This window comes from Triturus cristatus, chromosome 1_2, assembly GCF_964204655.1.
Source record: "Triturus cristatus chromosome 1_2, aTriCri1.1, whole genome shotgun sequence".
Lineage (NCBI taxonomy): Eukaryota > Metazoa > Chordata > Amphibia > Caudata > Salamandridae > Triturus > Triturus cristatus.
In genome coordinates, this window is record NC_140580.1 from 764,161,494 (window position 1) to 764,174,353 (window position 12,860).

At 49.3% G+C, this 12,860-nt stretch overlaps 1 protein-coding gene across 1 annotated transcript in view; it reads right to left on the bottom strand.

Moving 5' to 3' along the window:
• LOC146867982 (dual specificity protein phosphatase 13B-like) overlaps window positions 1–12,860 on the bottom strand; it is a 99,068-nt gene that overhangs the window by 74,168 nt on the left and 12,040 nt on the right. Inside the window, exon 2 of the mRNA XM_085608742.1 lies at window positions 599–807. Within this exon, the coding sequence (XP_085464868.1) occupies window positions 599–807 (209 nt within the window). The remainder of the gene's footprint in view (window positions 1–598; window positions 808–12,860) is intronic.

A 12,860-nucleotide genomic window follows, 5' to 3' on the forward strand; every position in this document is an offset into this window, starting at 1 on the left:
TCTCACTTTGAAGTCAGAGACAGAAAAGTGAACACCAAGCTGACTTTTAAAAGAAGAAGCAGCAATTTGTCAGAAGACCCAGCCTGACATATAGCCCATGTCTTTGAACGGAATGCAAATGCCACAAGATAAAAGCAAAAGGTGAAGGCATCTTTATTGCTCATTCACTTTCTTACTTCTAGTACAGTTATTTTGTGGGTGCTGCAGCACCTCTACATCCAGCGCCTATGTCTACGCCTAGCTCCCCCAGTCTTTTCTGCAGCCGCGGCCGCTGCAGGTGAGAGCGGTGGAGCCGGCTGGGGGGGATTTATTTATTTAATTTTCCCTTGTGGTCGTCTCTCGCAATCCCCCCCAGCCGGCCTCACTGCCCCACCGCTCTTACCTGCAGCAGCCACGGCTGCTTTCCTGGTAGTCTGGTGTTAGCTCTCACTTCAATCCGTCTCTTAACGTTTCTTCAGTCTCTCTCTCACTCTCTATCTCTCACGCTATGTCTGGATCCTCCTTTGGCTTCTTTTACTAGCTTTTCTTTCCATGCAGTGGATCATAAGCACCTCTTCAATGTCTATCACTATATACCATTTCTCCACTTTGAACTTACCTCCTGGTGTCTTTAGTACTTGGTCAATAAATTTGGAAGTTTCACAGAAGTATTGGCTGATGTCAAATGTTGGAACATCATCTGCTGGCACACCATAGTAAGAAATAGGCACGCATGGGTAGCAATAGGGTCCGCTGCGATTATCAGCTACATTCAAGACATGGGTGATTCCCATGCACTCGAGATAGTTTAAGTCACGGGCTGCAGATCTGTTGAAATAACATAATGTTAGCATCAATATCTCATTCTATCTATCTATCTATCTATCTATCTATCTATCTATCTATCTATCTATCTATCTATCTATCTATCTATCTATTTTGATCCTTTGACAAATTTGGACCACATTTTGGCCCTTAGGGGCAACAGTGTTCACAAGTGAACTGCACAGTGGTCAAACAGATCAAAAGCTATAAGCGGGAAGGTGTAAAACATGCCACTTTTACATTTAACATGGGTTTGCCCAAAGCAGACTTTTGCAGTGCCAGGTAAGTTCTCAGCTGCAGAACCATTCTGCAAGCTGTATCTCCATAAACATCAAAGAAGGAAGCTGAAAAAACCTAGAGTTGAAAGGAGGTAAAGGTCGATTGATGGGGAGGGTGTGGGGATCCATCTTAGCTAAAGCACAAAACTACAAACTAGATATCTACAAGTACATATACTACCTTCACCTAATCTCCCTCTTGCTCCATCGTGCTAACATAACCTTAAGTACCATCACCACATAAACTCTTGGCAACACCAAAAATATTTCACATAGAAAAAAAATACAAAACACAAGATACAAAAGTTTGAAAAACATCTATAATAAGTACGCACAGAAGGAAATCAATCATCGAAGGACAGCAACATAAAACACTAAGATACAACACCCTAAATACAATTACACACTGGAATCCAAGGTGTATGTCAAATTGTATGTAACTCATACCCTTGCAATTCACTGTTCATGTAAAACAGCTTGTCACACACAGAAAACCTCATTTTTTTGTTTACATTTATTTAATAATTTTAAATTCAATAACAGGTGTTACACATGTGCATGCTCAATGATAAACATATTTGGATCACATAGGCTTTCTTGGAGTGAAAGCAGCATCTCATAACAGCCACTTGCATTGTATGCCTATGATGACGGCAGTATCCATTTCTGTGTGCAACATGTGGAGTGTAGGCTAGGAAGGGTGGGTGGGGAGGGAAGTGAGGAACAGGGGAGGGAAAGATGGTGAACAGGTATGTACAGTGTCAACTGTTACCCAACTGAGTACTCTGCTGCCCCCTATTGCCTGCGCTCTGCTCAGTTCTTTGTGATTTGCATGTCGTCTTTCCTATCGAAAGTAATGTCTCCTGGATATGTACGTGGGTTGTTTAGGGTATTAGGTCGCCTGCAGTTCTATTTAATAGGTCATATAGGCACCCTCATTACACTATGGTGGTTGTCAGTAGCTGCGCCTCGCCAGTGCCCATGGTAACCTCCTGGGTTCTTCGTTTGCTTGCCAGGTGGTGTGGTGATCCAGTAGGATCTTGTCCCATGCCACTGCCCTCGGGAGCCTGCGGAACCTCAGGGTATCCTCACAGTGCAGAGCAACGCTTCCCGCTTGCGCCCAGTTCACCATTGAGTGAAACTAAGCTGTCTTGGGCAGGGGTTTCGGCCACTTCCAGCGTCTGGTGAGTAAGCGCTTAGCTACAATCAACCCCAGGTCTATGAATCTGGACGCTACCTTATGCTTTTTGGATCTGTGGCAGAGACCCAGAAGGCATACTTCCCAAGTACATTCTACTACGTGGCCAGTGCGCTGCAACAGGTGAGTGATAATAGCCTTCCAGTAGGAGGTAAGTGCACTACAGGTCCACAGCATATGTAGTAGGTCCTCGTTTACCCGCCCACACCTGGGGCAGTGAGCTTCAGTGCGCGTGAAGTATTTGTTTATTTTGGCTGGTGTCAGGTATGCTCTATGTACTATAAAGCATTGTATCAGACTGAATCTGGCATTCCTGGTGAAATGCGTGGGCCCCTCTAGTATAGCTAACCACTCTCGGTCTGTACATGGCCGACAGAGGTCAGTGTCCCAATGGTGTCCAAGAGATGTCAGTCGTTGTGCTGCATGCGATCTCACTGAATCAGCGTATCACTTTGTGAGGTGCCTCCCTGTGCCCATCACATGCATATATTGATGGTGATGTGTTTTGCAGCCTCTTGTGTTAAGTCTCCCCACAGTGTTCGCAGCGCCGAGGTCAGCAAGGTGTGTAGTAAGAATTGGCCCCGTGGCAGGTCATGCTCCTCAGCCAGGGTGTCAAAGGGTGCTAATTGCCAGTCGCGATATATGTCTCCAAGTGTCTGTATCCCTACTTCCCCCAGACAGAGTTCCGTGGCAGTGATGGTGCACTGCCCTCTTGGCGTACCCTGTATAGGTAGGGAAGGCGCATATGGGACTGTACTGCTTGTGAGGCGTAAGTTGTGGTGAAAGTATCTGTAGGCCACTGCTAGCATTAGCTGAGTGGTTGTTGTCCCTTTCCTCCTGGGTTGGAATAATTGTGTGATTAGTGTGTGTGCACTGGTAGTTGCGTGGCAGTGTCCGCTAAATAGAGTCCGCAAACCCACTAGGCTATCCACTGAAGTTGAGCTGCCAGGTAGTAGTGTTCCATAATTAGGTACAGCAAGCCCTCCCTGATCTGTTGGCTAGTATAGCTTAGTTAATGCCAACCTGCATTACGAACCATGCCATATGAATTTCGCATATTACCTTTAAATGACTGAAAGGTTAGGGGTTTGATATAGATTGGCAGGTTGGTGAAGTAATATAATAGTCGCGGTAGGACCACCATCTTTAGAAGTGCGATACGTCCCATGACTCTGAGAGGGAGAGTGCGCCAAAAGGGCATCTGTGATTTAATTCAACAAATCGCCCGCATGAGGTTCCGTTCTAGTAGATCTTCTGGTTGGTGGTAAATCCTGACACCCAGGTAGTGAAATACAGACGGCTGCTATTGCACCCCAGTGCCACTGATCGCTATTGATGGGTCAGTAGTGGCTGCTGAAAATGGGTATAGACACGATTTTGCCCAATTTACTCATAGGCCAGATAGGGATCTGAAGTCAGATAGTGTCTTCTCTATGGCATCGCACGGCTCCCTTATGTCTTTGAGATATATCAACAAATCATCAGCATAAAGAGGTACCGCATGTGTGCTATCCCCTAGGGGGATTCCTCATTCTTCCCCACCGTGATGAAGGGTTTTAGCTAGTGGTTCTATGGCCAGGAAGAACGGCAGTGGGGACTGTGGACAACGTTGCTTGGTACCACGCTGACATGGTATCGACTCTGACACATAAGGACTTGTCTTGACCCTGGCTGTGGGAAGGAAGTATAATAGCTTGATAAGACGCAAGAAGGGGGTGCCCAGTCCATACTTGGGTAGGGCGGCAAACAGGAACTCCCACTCCAGAGTGTAAAATGCTTTCTTCAGGTCAAGCACCAGACAAGCTATATGGGGACAGCAGTCTACTGAGTATTTAGCTACTCGAAAGAAGTAGGTTCATGGATGTATTACGAGCTGGCACAAACCCATTTTGCTCAGCGTGCAACAATCGAGACACCAGTGGAGGCAGTCAATCTGCTAATATTTTGGCCAGGATCCTATAATCAGTGTTTAAAAAAGTGCTAATGGGTGATAAGAGCCCAGCAATTTAGGATTCCTGTTGGGTTTAGTCAGCGACATGAGCACAGACTCGAGGAGTGACGCCGGGAGGGTGGACGCCTCCATTAAGTTACCGAATAGTGTCAGTAGGTGCGGGGCCAGGACTGTTGCAAATGCCTTTTAGTATTCGGCTGGTAGCAAGTCCAGTCCAGGTGCCTTATTCGTAGCTAGTGCCTTTATGGCTCGACCTCTAGAAGAGCGATCGGCTCGTCCTGTTCTGCCCTCTGCAACAGGGCCACAGCTGGCAAGGAGAAAGGGGAAAGAAAGGTGTTCAGTGTCCCTGGGTCTATGTTAATAACAGACTCGTATAGTTTAGTATTGTGTTTAGCAAACTCTTGGTGTATTTCTTGCTGGCTGGTCAATAAGGGTCCTGACATTGAGCGTAGTGAGAAGATCGGTTGTTGTGATTGCTCCTGTCTAATCAGCCAGGCCAGCAGATGGCCCGCTCTCTCTGCCGCAGCATGGGTGCGAGCAGAGTGAGCGGTATAGTTCAGTTCATACATTGTAGCCTTTCCATCACTTCCCCATGCTCACGCCTTGATTTGTCTAGCTTATGCTTGTGGGCTGGGTTCAGCACTGTGCCTGACTCTAGGTGGAGAAGCGAGTTTTCAAAGCGTGCTATCTACCGGTCCAGTTGCAGGTGAATGCCCCAGCTGAGACCCAGGCATTGTCCTCTCACTACTGTTTTTAATGTGTCCCATCTTATCCGCTTATCATTGACCAAGTATGTATTCGTTTCAAAGGTGTCATAGTTCTACCCAGAGATGTTTGGAAGGGTGACGGCAAGCTATATAGGGCGATATAGCGCTCTTCCCTTTCACCGGTCTTGCATGAGCCACAGGGCCTAGGCTGCCATGGAGGCAAAGGGGCTCCCCAAAGCAGTTTCCCCTCCTCAGCAGCTTCGAAGAGGGACAGTTCCTATGCGTGTGCCACCAACCGGAGTTGGACTGCAGTGCTGGAAAGCAGAGGTCGTGGGCCTGATAAGATCCCGACAACGTCGCACTGCCCCTCGTCTCACCTGGGCTGTATGGCGGTCCCCAGTCCTGGTTCAGGCCCCCATGGACAGCAGGTCTTCCTGTGTGTTATCAGATACAGGCTCTGCACTGTTCTGGTGCCCGCCTTGCGGGACTCAATGCAGGGCGCGCCCCCCACCTCTGCTCTGGTTCAGGCGCAACTTTGTCCGACTCATATGTGTCAGTCGGTCTCCGCTCTCCTTCACACCAGAAGTCGGGATTAGGCCATACAAGGTCTCATGGTACGCCTCAGTCATGCTGCGTAGGTCTGGACTCTGCAACCCCAGGCCACACTACTGGATCCACACCTCCTCTGCGCCTCAGGTGTCTTGGTCTCAGCCGCCTACTCCGGAGCCCAAAACCTCTCCTCTGTGTTGCATGGGGTAGGGATAGCCGCTGGGAGGGCATTGTATCTGCCTTCCGGGTCACTTGCCCCACGCGATCTTCAGCGGGATTGCAGCCTGCCTGTCATGTAGGCCTGAGAGCTGGCCACCAAGAGCACTGGGTTGTCCCTTTTCTTCCGGTGGTTGACTCCGCAGCAGCTCGCCAGTGTCCGACATGCATGTGGCACGGTCAATCTTGTGGATGTCGCAGTGTGGGTTGCGTTATTGCGGAGGATCCCAGAGCGAGATGCGGAGCCTCACTAGAGTGCGTCCGCCATCTTGGCTGGCTAGCAATGCCCCCCTCGTCACAGACAGAATACCTATTTACACAAATTGTACAATCTCATAAATTTCATATGATGCATATGGATAGAAACCAAATTTTGAACGAGAAAGTGTAACACTACCACAACATACAATGCACAAAGTACTATTACCCACCGGCACTTTAACACAACACTAATATGTTCCCAACTGAAACAATAGTCCAAAATCAACATTCCTATGCTACACTTACTACTTCTATTCATTGTGACACCATCCACTTGCTCTCACACTTATATAAATGTTTACACACTCATAAACGTAGTCACTCAGTCATTCCCTCTCAGCTCATTAGCACCAAATAGTAGGGTTCAAATTAGTACAGCTGGGATTGTAGATTAGGTGAAACTAGCATCTCAATGTATGACTTTCTGTTCTCTTTAGGTTGTGCGATGTTGACTCTCCCCCATCAACCTTAGCTTCCCTCAAACATTAGTACTTTTCCAGGATTTTCTCATAGTTGTCTCATAACTTCTCTCTCCATAATTATAATGGGGCGGAATAGAGATAGAGGGCCCGATTCACAGAATTAACTTAAGACAAAATCCTAAACTTACTACTTTTGGTATTCACAGAATGCACTTACTACATTTGGTATTCACAGAATGCACTTACTACTTTTGGTATTCACAGAATGGATTTATGACTACTAACTTTACGTCCGCACTTGGGCCGGAAATTCTGGCCCGGAGGTGGAGCTTCCGGCCTGGAGGCGGAGCTTCCGGCCCGGAGGCGGAGCTTCCGGCCCGGGGGCAGAGCTTCCGGCCCAGAGGCGGAGCTTCCGGCTCAGAGGTGGAGATTCCGCCACTGGCCGGAATCCCCACTTCCGGGCCGGAAGCTCCGCCTCCGGGCCGGAAGCTCCGCCCCTGTGCCGGAAGCTCCGCCTCCGGGCCGGAATTTCCGGCACGAGTGCGGATGTAAAGTTAGTAGTCGTAAATCCATTCTGTGAATACCAAAAGTAGTAAGTGCATTCTGTGAATACCAAAAGTAGTAAGTGCATTCTGTGAATACCAAAAGTAGTAAGTTTAGGATTTTGTCTTAAGTTAATTCTGTGAATCGGGCCCAGAGTATTTTGTAGGATCTTTGAGTCTGATTATTTTTTGAGGGAGAGGAGTAATGATGGAGCGTTTCAAACTGTTGTGATCTACTTTATTTAGCAGGAAGGTGTCCATAAGGTTTATAATATCAATGATGAGTGAGGGTGTGAATTGTTTTTAAATAAGTATTTGGACAAAGTTGGGCGCTAGGTGGCGCACGTGTGGAATGGCCGCACTCCAGTGAGGCTCCCGCAGGCTGGCTCCTAAATCCGGCAATTATCCTGCTCCTCTGGGAGAAAACAATACTGAAATGCGAGAAATGAGGTCCCGCTAACTCGCTGAATCCGATGATGAGCATCGGTGGACGCCTTGGGCTGCCGGACATCGGATAAACAATGGTTGATGCCCCGGATCGTGACTGAAGTCCACCCTGGAGATGGGCAGCGGCAACGCCGACTACGCGAGCGGCGTGCTTTCCACGAGGCGGACAGGCCGCGCAGCGAAGATGGCGGTGAGAGCGACATGCTGAGTGTCCCCTACAATCAATTATCTGCTGCTAGACGCTGCTGAAATAAAGCCCGTGTGTGCAGTGAGGGAAAGTGGTGAGGAGCCGAACCTGGCCGTAGTGACAGCAGCTGGACTGAGATTGCCTGTGCCCTGTGGCGGTGAAGGAGGCTCCACTGGGGCTACCGCGATGGAGCTGCGCTGCCCGAGAGAGGCAGGAACTGAAAAAAGCACATAGGACCCCCCCGCGGATGTTGCGGTGATAGCTGAGGGTGATCAAATGGACCTAATTACACGGTGAGAGGCAGCGTTGCGGGGGAGCGTATATCGGCTCTGGGCCCCCTGTGCAGCACCTGTGTGGTGACTTGCATGCGCGGAGGCTGAAACAGCGGGTGCCGCCTCGGTTCGTTTGAGGCAGGTGTTGGAGCCCCCCCGGAGACCCTCCAGTCAAGAGGCATGCGGCGGTAAAAGGGGAGCCTCATATATTAAAAATACACAATGCGCTGTGTGAAGCGCGGCGAGCAGTGGGTCCGAGTGCTGTGCGCTGGACTGGGGAATTGCGGGGACCCTCTGAAGGGGCATAGGACTGGTGTGAGAAGCATTTCGCTGGACTGCACTTTTGATGAAGCCATAAGGTGGAGTGAGTGGCGCTTGTCACCTACTGCGCCGAGTGCGCAGACTGTCAATCGGAGGCTGCTGCTGCAGAGCGAAGGCCATAGATGCTGCTGCAGTAAGGGCACAGCGATCCTGTAGAGTGTATGGGTGCGTTGGACCTCTGTGGAGGTGATCTCTGCAGATAGGGGTGGTGAAACAGAGGAGGACTTCGCCAAATACCGGGAGGAGAGTGATGGGGCACTGATATCATCGTAGTCTGCGGCGTGGTGAGCTGCATACTCTGTGACGCCCCTCTGAACGGTGCTCCAGTACATCCTCGGTGTGGCCCAGTGGGCCCACAGATCGGAGTGGACATCGACCACACATCTAACCTTGCAGCCCAGAGATGGGGAAGACGGACGCTTGTCAGCAAAAACTGACCTTTGACGGCCGGAAGCCTCCAAAACAGCAGCAGATGGAGATGGGGTCAGGAGGAGAGCCCTCACAACAAGATCAAGAGACAGCTCCAGGGGAGGACCTGAAAACTATTTTGTTGGAAATGCGACAGGGCTTCGCAGTCATGGCAGATAAAATCGATACCATAACGACACGAATGGATGCGATAGCCCGGAAGATCGAGGGTCATGAGGCGCGATTGAAAGAAGCAGAGCAACATATCTCCACAGTGGAAGACACCACTGATCAAGTGCAAAAAACAACTGCACAGCTGGACAAATTGCTCAAAGTGATAGCTGCTAAGAACGAGGACACTGAGGTGCGTAGTCGAAGAAATAACATATGCGTTATGGGAATACCGGAGAGCACAAACATGGGCAAGCTGGAGGAATATATCGAAAAACTTCTAACATCTGTGGTGGGAAGGGACTACCTCTCTTCTCAATTTATAGTGGAGCGAGCGCATCGTTTCTTTCGGCCTCGACCGCCTCCTGGCAGCGCCCCTAGGCCTATCATAGCTCGTCTGCTAAATTACAGGGACAGAGATGTCGTGTTACGGGTAGCTAGGGAGAAGAAACAGCTGAACTATGAGGGGATAGCCTTCAACATGTACCCGGATTTCACGCTACATGTGCAGGAGGAGCGTCGCCGCTTTATGGCGGTGAAACAGAAACTGAGGCAGGCTGGAATTGATTATGCTTTGATGTACTCGTCTCGTCTCCGAGTGACTCATCAGGGAACACAAAAATTCTTCACTAATCTGCAACAGGTGGAAGACTACCTAAAGCAGCTTCGCAGGCAGAGCAGGGCGTCTGCGCAGCGGGACGATTTGACGCGATCCTCGTCACCAGAAATGGACTGATTGTTGCTGCAAACGGATTTGAATGGCGATGGTGGCAAGCCTTCAGACACATAGACCTGGCACTGCTCAGAACATTGTAAGTGGGAAGGGGTGAACAATGCTGCGGCAGTAGAGTGAGGCCTTACTAAGGTAACGTAACGAAAGAGGAGCATTACACAATATTGCAGCCGGCTACCCTCGGAATCTGTCCAGGGACTACCGGAGACGGTTGCCTGATCTGGGCGGATTGGAGGTATTTCTGAGCCACCTAGATATATAGCCCCACCGGGGAATACCCAATTTTCTGTTCTCCATTGTTTGCGACTGTTCATATGCACTTCTCAAGTTTGAAATGGGAAGAAGTTGGCATAATATCTAGATGGGAGATGTTGTTCGATGCTGGGGTGGGGGGGGAATGTTTAATTCTGGCATGATTGGGATGCTTCAGTGGGTGAGGGAAGTGGCTGGTTGGAAGTTTCAAAAATATACTGAATCGCAGGCACAGAATGTTTTAAATTTGTTGTCAATGGGATGTATTGAGTCTGTACATGTGGAACTGCACGAGCTCATGGAATATAGGGCAATTATAGTTGAAAGACGGTGATGGCGCAAGAGGATAGAACTATGATTAAAGTGCTGTCTTGAAATGTCAGAGGTCTGGGGGATTCGAGAAAGCGGAGACAACTTCTGGCGTATCTCGACAGATACAGGTGGCCCTATTACAAGAAACCCATTTAGATCCCAGGGCCTTAAATCATTTTGTGTGTATATGGGCAGGGCATCGTCTGTTCTCCTCTTACTCCTCTTTGCCCGAGGGACAGCAATCCTTTTTAAAAAACAGGTTCAATTTGAGCAGGCTGGGGTGATCGAAGATACACAAGGCAGGTATGTTATTGTGTGGGGGAGGCTGGATAGGGACTCGGTTACGATCGCAAATTGTTATGGTCCTAACACGGATGACCCAGCATTCTTTATTGATTTGTGGGGTAAAATACTTACTGTTGGTTTCACTCACATGATATGGGGGGGGGGGGATTTCGGGATTTCAATGTCGCCCTACAACCGCATCAGGACAGATCTAATGTGGACATGCACCACTATACCAAGTCCCAGGAGGCACTGCAAGGCATCATAGAGGAAGGAGGGTTAATTGATAGCTGGAGGCACCTTCCTCCACAGGAGAGAGAGGGTACACACTTCATGTCCCACAGAGGGACTTGGGCACGACTAGATTACTGTCTTCTGTCTAGGGGACTGGGGTCCAACATACGTGGTGTGTCACACTTGGCTAGAACATTCTCGGACCAATGTCCGGTTAGGGTATCGCTCGCCCCACCAGGATACGATAGCCCTAGGTCAAGTTGGCGGCTGCAACCCACGGCCCTACTTGATGCTGTTTTCCATGCAGAATTTGGGGAGGAGATCCGAGAGTTCTTTATTAGAAATAAGGGATCGGTGGACAGCGTTGAGGTGATCTGGGAGGCTTTTAAAGTAACTATAAGGGGAATCTGTCTCTCTAAAAGCTTTGGAGTATTACAGGACATGCGGCGTACGTTACAACGACTAGAGCAGGAACTGAAAGGGCTAGAAAGGCAGATGGGGCAGGGAGAGGGGGGACCAGTGCACAGTACATTCCGAGAAAAGTTGACGGAGTATGAGGACACTGCTCAGAGAGAATTGAAATTCCGGGGACGCTATTGGGTGGCCCGTAGATATGGGGAGGGGGAAAGGCCCGGGAAGGCACTGGCAGAGGTGACACGGCGTCCACGATTCACTACACAAGTATTGGAGGTACGGGGCCCTGATGACACATTGCAACGGGATTTGCTAGATATATTAGAAACATTTAGCACACACTATGACACATTATATACATACCAGAGGCGGGGGTCGCTGGATCTGGAGGGGTTCCTGGGGGAGGTGGCGCTCGGATGGCTTGGAGACACACAGCATGAATTTCTGTGTCATCCATTCGAGCTGGATGAAATTAGAGAAGCCATTATGCAGTTGAAAAATGGGAAGGCGCCTGGGTCAGATGGTCTGCCTGCTGAATTTTATAAAAGCTATATTGATGTGATGGCGCCAGTATTGAAAGAAGTGTATGAGGAATCTCTGGAAGTGGGGATACTCCCGCCCTCAATGAGAGAAGCCATAGTCACATCCCGGCTGAAGCCAGGGAAGCCCCTGAATCATGTGACTCTTACCGGCCGTTGTCACTGATGAATTGTGACACAAAGATATTGGCAAAGGTGCTGGCCAATCGCCTGTCCCTACTACTGGACAAGCTTGTACTTCCAGACCAGTCCGGGTTTGTGCCGGGTAGGGTGACGTCACATAATCTCAGAACTCTGTTTTCCTTGATGCAGACAGTGGATCTCGAATTCCCACTCGCCACTGTATTTCTGGATGCCACCAGGGCGTTCGATTCCGTGGAGTGGGATTACTTGTTTGGGGATCTACAAAGGATGGGGTTCCCGCGTTTATATCTCTCTTGGCTTAAGTTGCTGTATCATCAATCCACGGCGCAAATCCTGATTAATGGCCACCTGTCCCGGACGCTGACGATTTCCAGGGGCACCCGTCAGGGATGTCCGTTATCCCCGCTATTATTTGCTATTGCCATAGAACCGCTGGCTTCCCGGCTGCGACAAGTCCATAAAGACAAGGTGTTTCGTTGTTGCCTACGACAAATTATGATATCGCTATATGCGGATGATATCAGGTTGTACATTAGAGACCCGCAAAGCAACATAAACCCTATACTGCGAGAATTTATAGGATTTGGAAGATTATCTGGGGTGGGTATTAACTGGGGGAAATCTTAGGTATTTCCCCTTACACCGGTGGTGGCTCTGTTTCCACTTGATTTTCCACTTGAATGGTGTCACGCGGATTTGAAATATCTTGGGGTCCAAATCACTAGAGATAGGGATGAAACTATACGGGCCAACTATGGCACAGCAATAACGCGTTTAAATGCTAATGTTACACGCTGGATTGCACTGCCCCTTTCATTGGCGGGTCGAGTGTCACTTATAAAAATGGTAATACTCCTGCAATTTCTTTATATGTTTCTTAATATCCCTTATCATCCAGGGTGGCATTTCTTCGCCACACTGCGCACTGAACTCATACGATTATTATGGGGGTAAAAGCAACCGCGGCTAAAATGGTCAACACTGATTAGGCCATATGAGCAGGGGGGTCTGGATGTCCCTGACTTCAAGATCTATTTTTTAAGCGCTCAGGCACACTACGCATATTATTGGGTATACCCGCCTCGCTATATGCCCCAAGTGGCGGTGGAAGATTGGCTCGCGGACCCCATACCGTTCAATGGTATGTTTTACGGGCCTACACGCACGCGGGCGTTACCCCCCACCACTGTCACTGGCACGGTCGATGCATGGC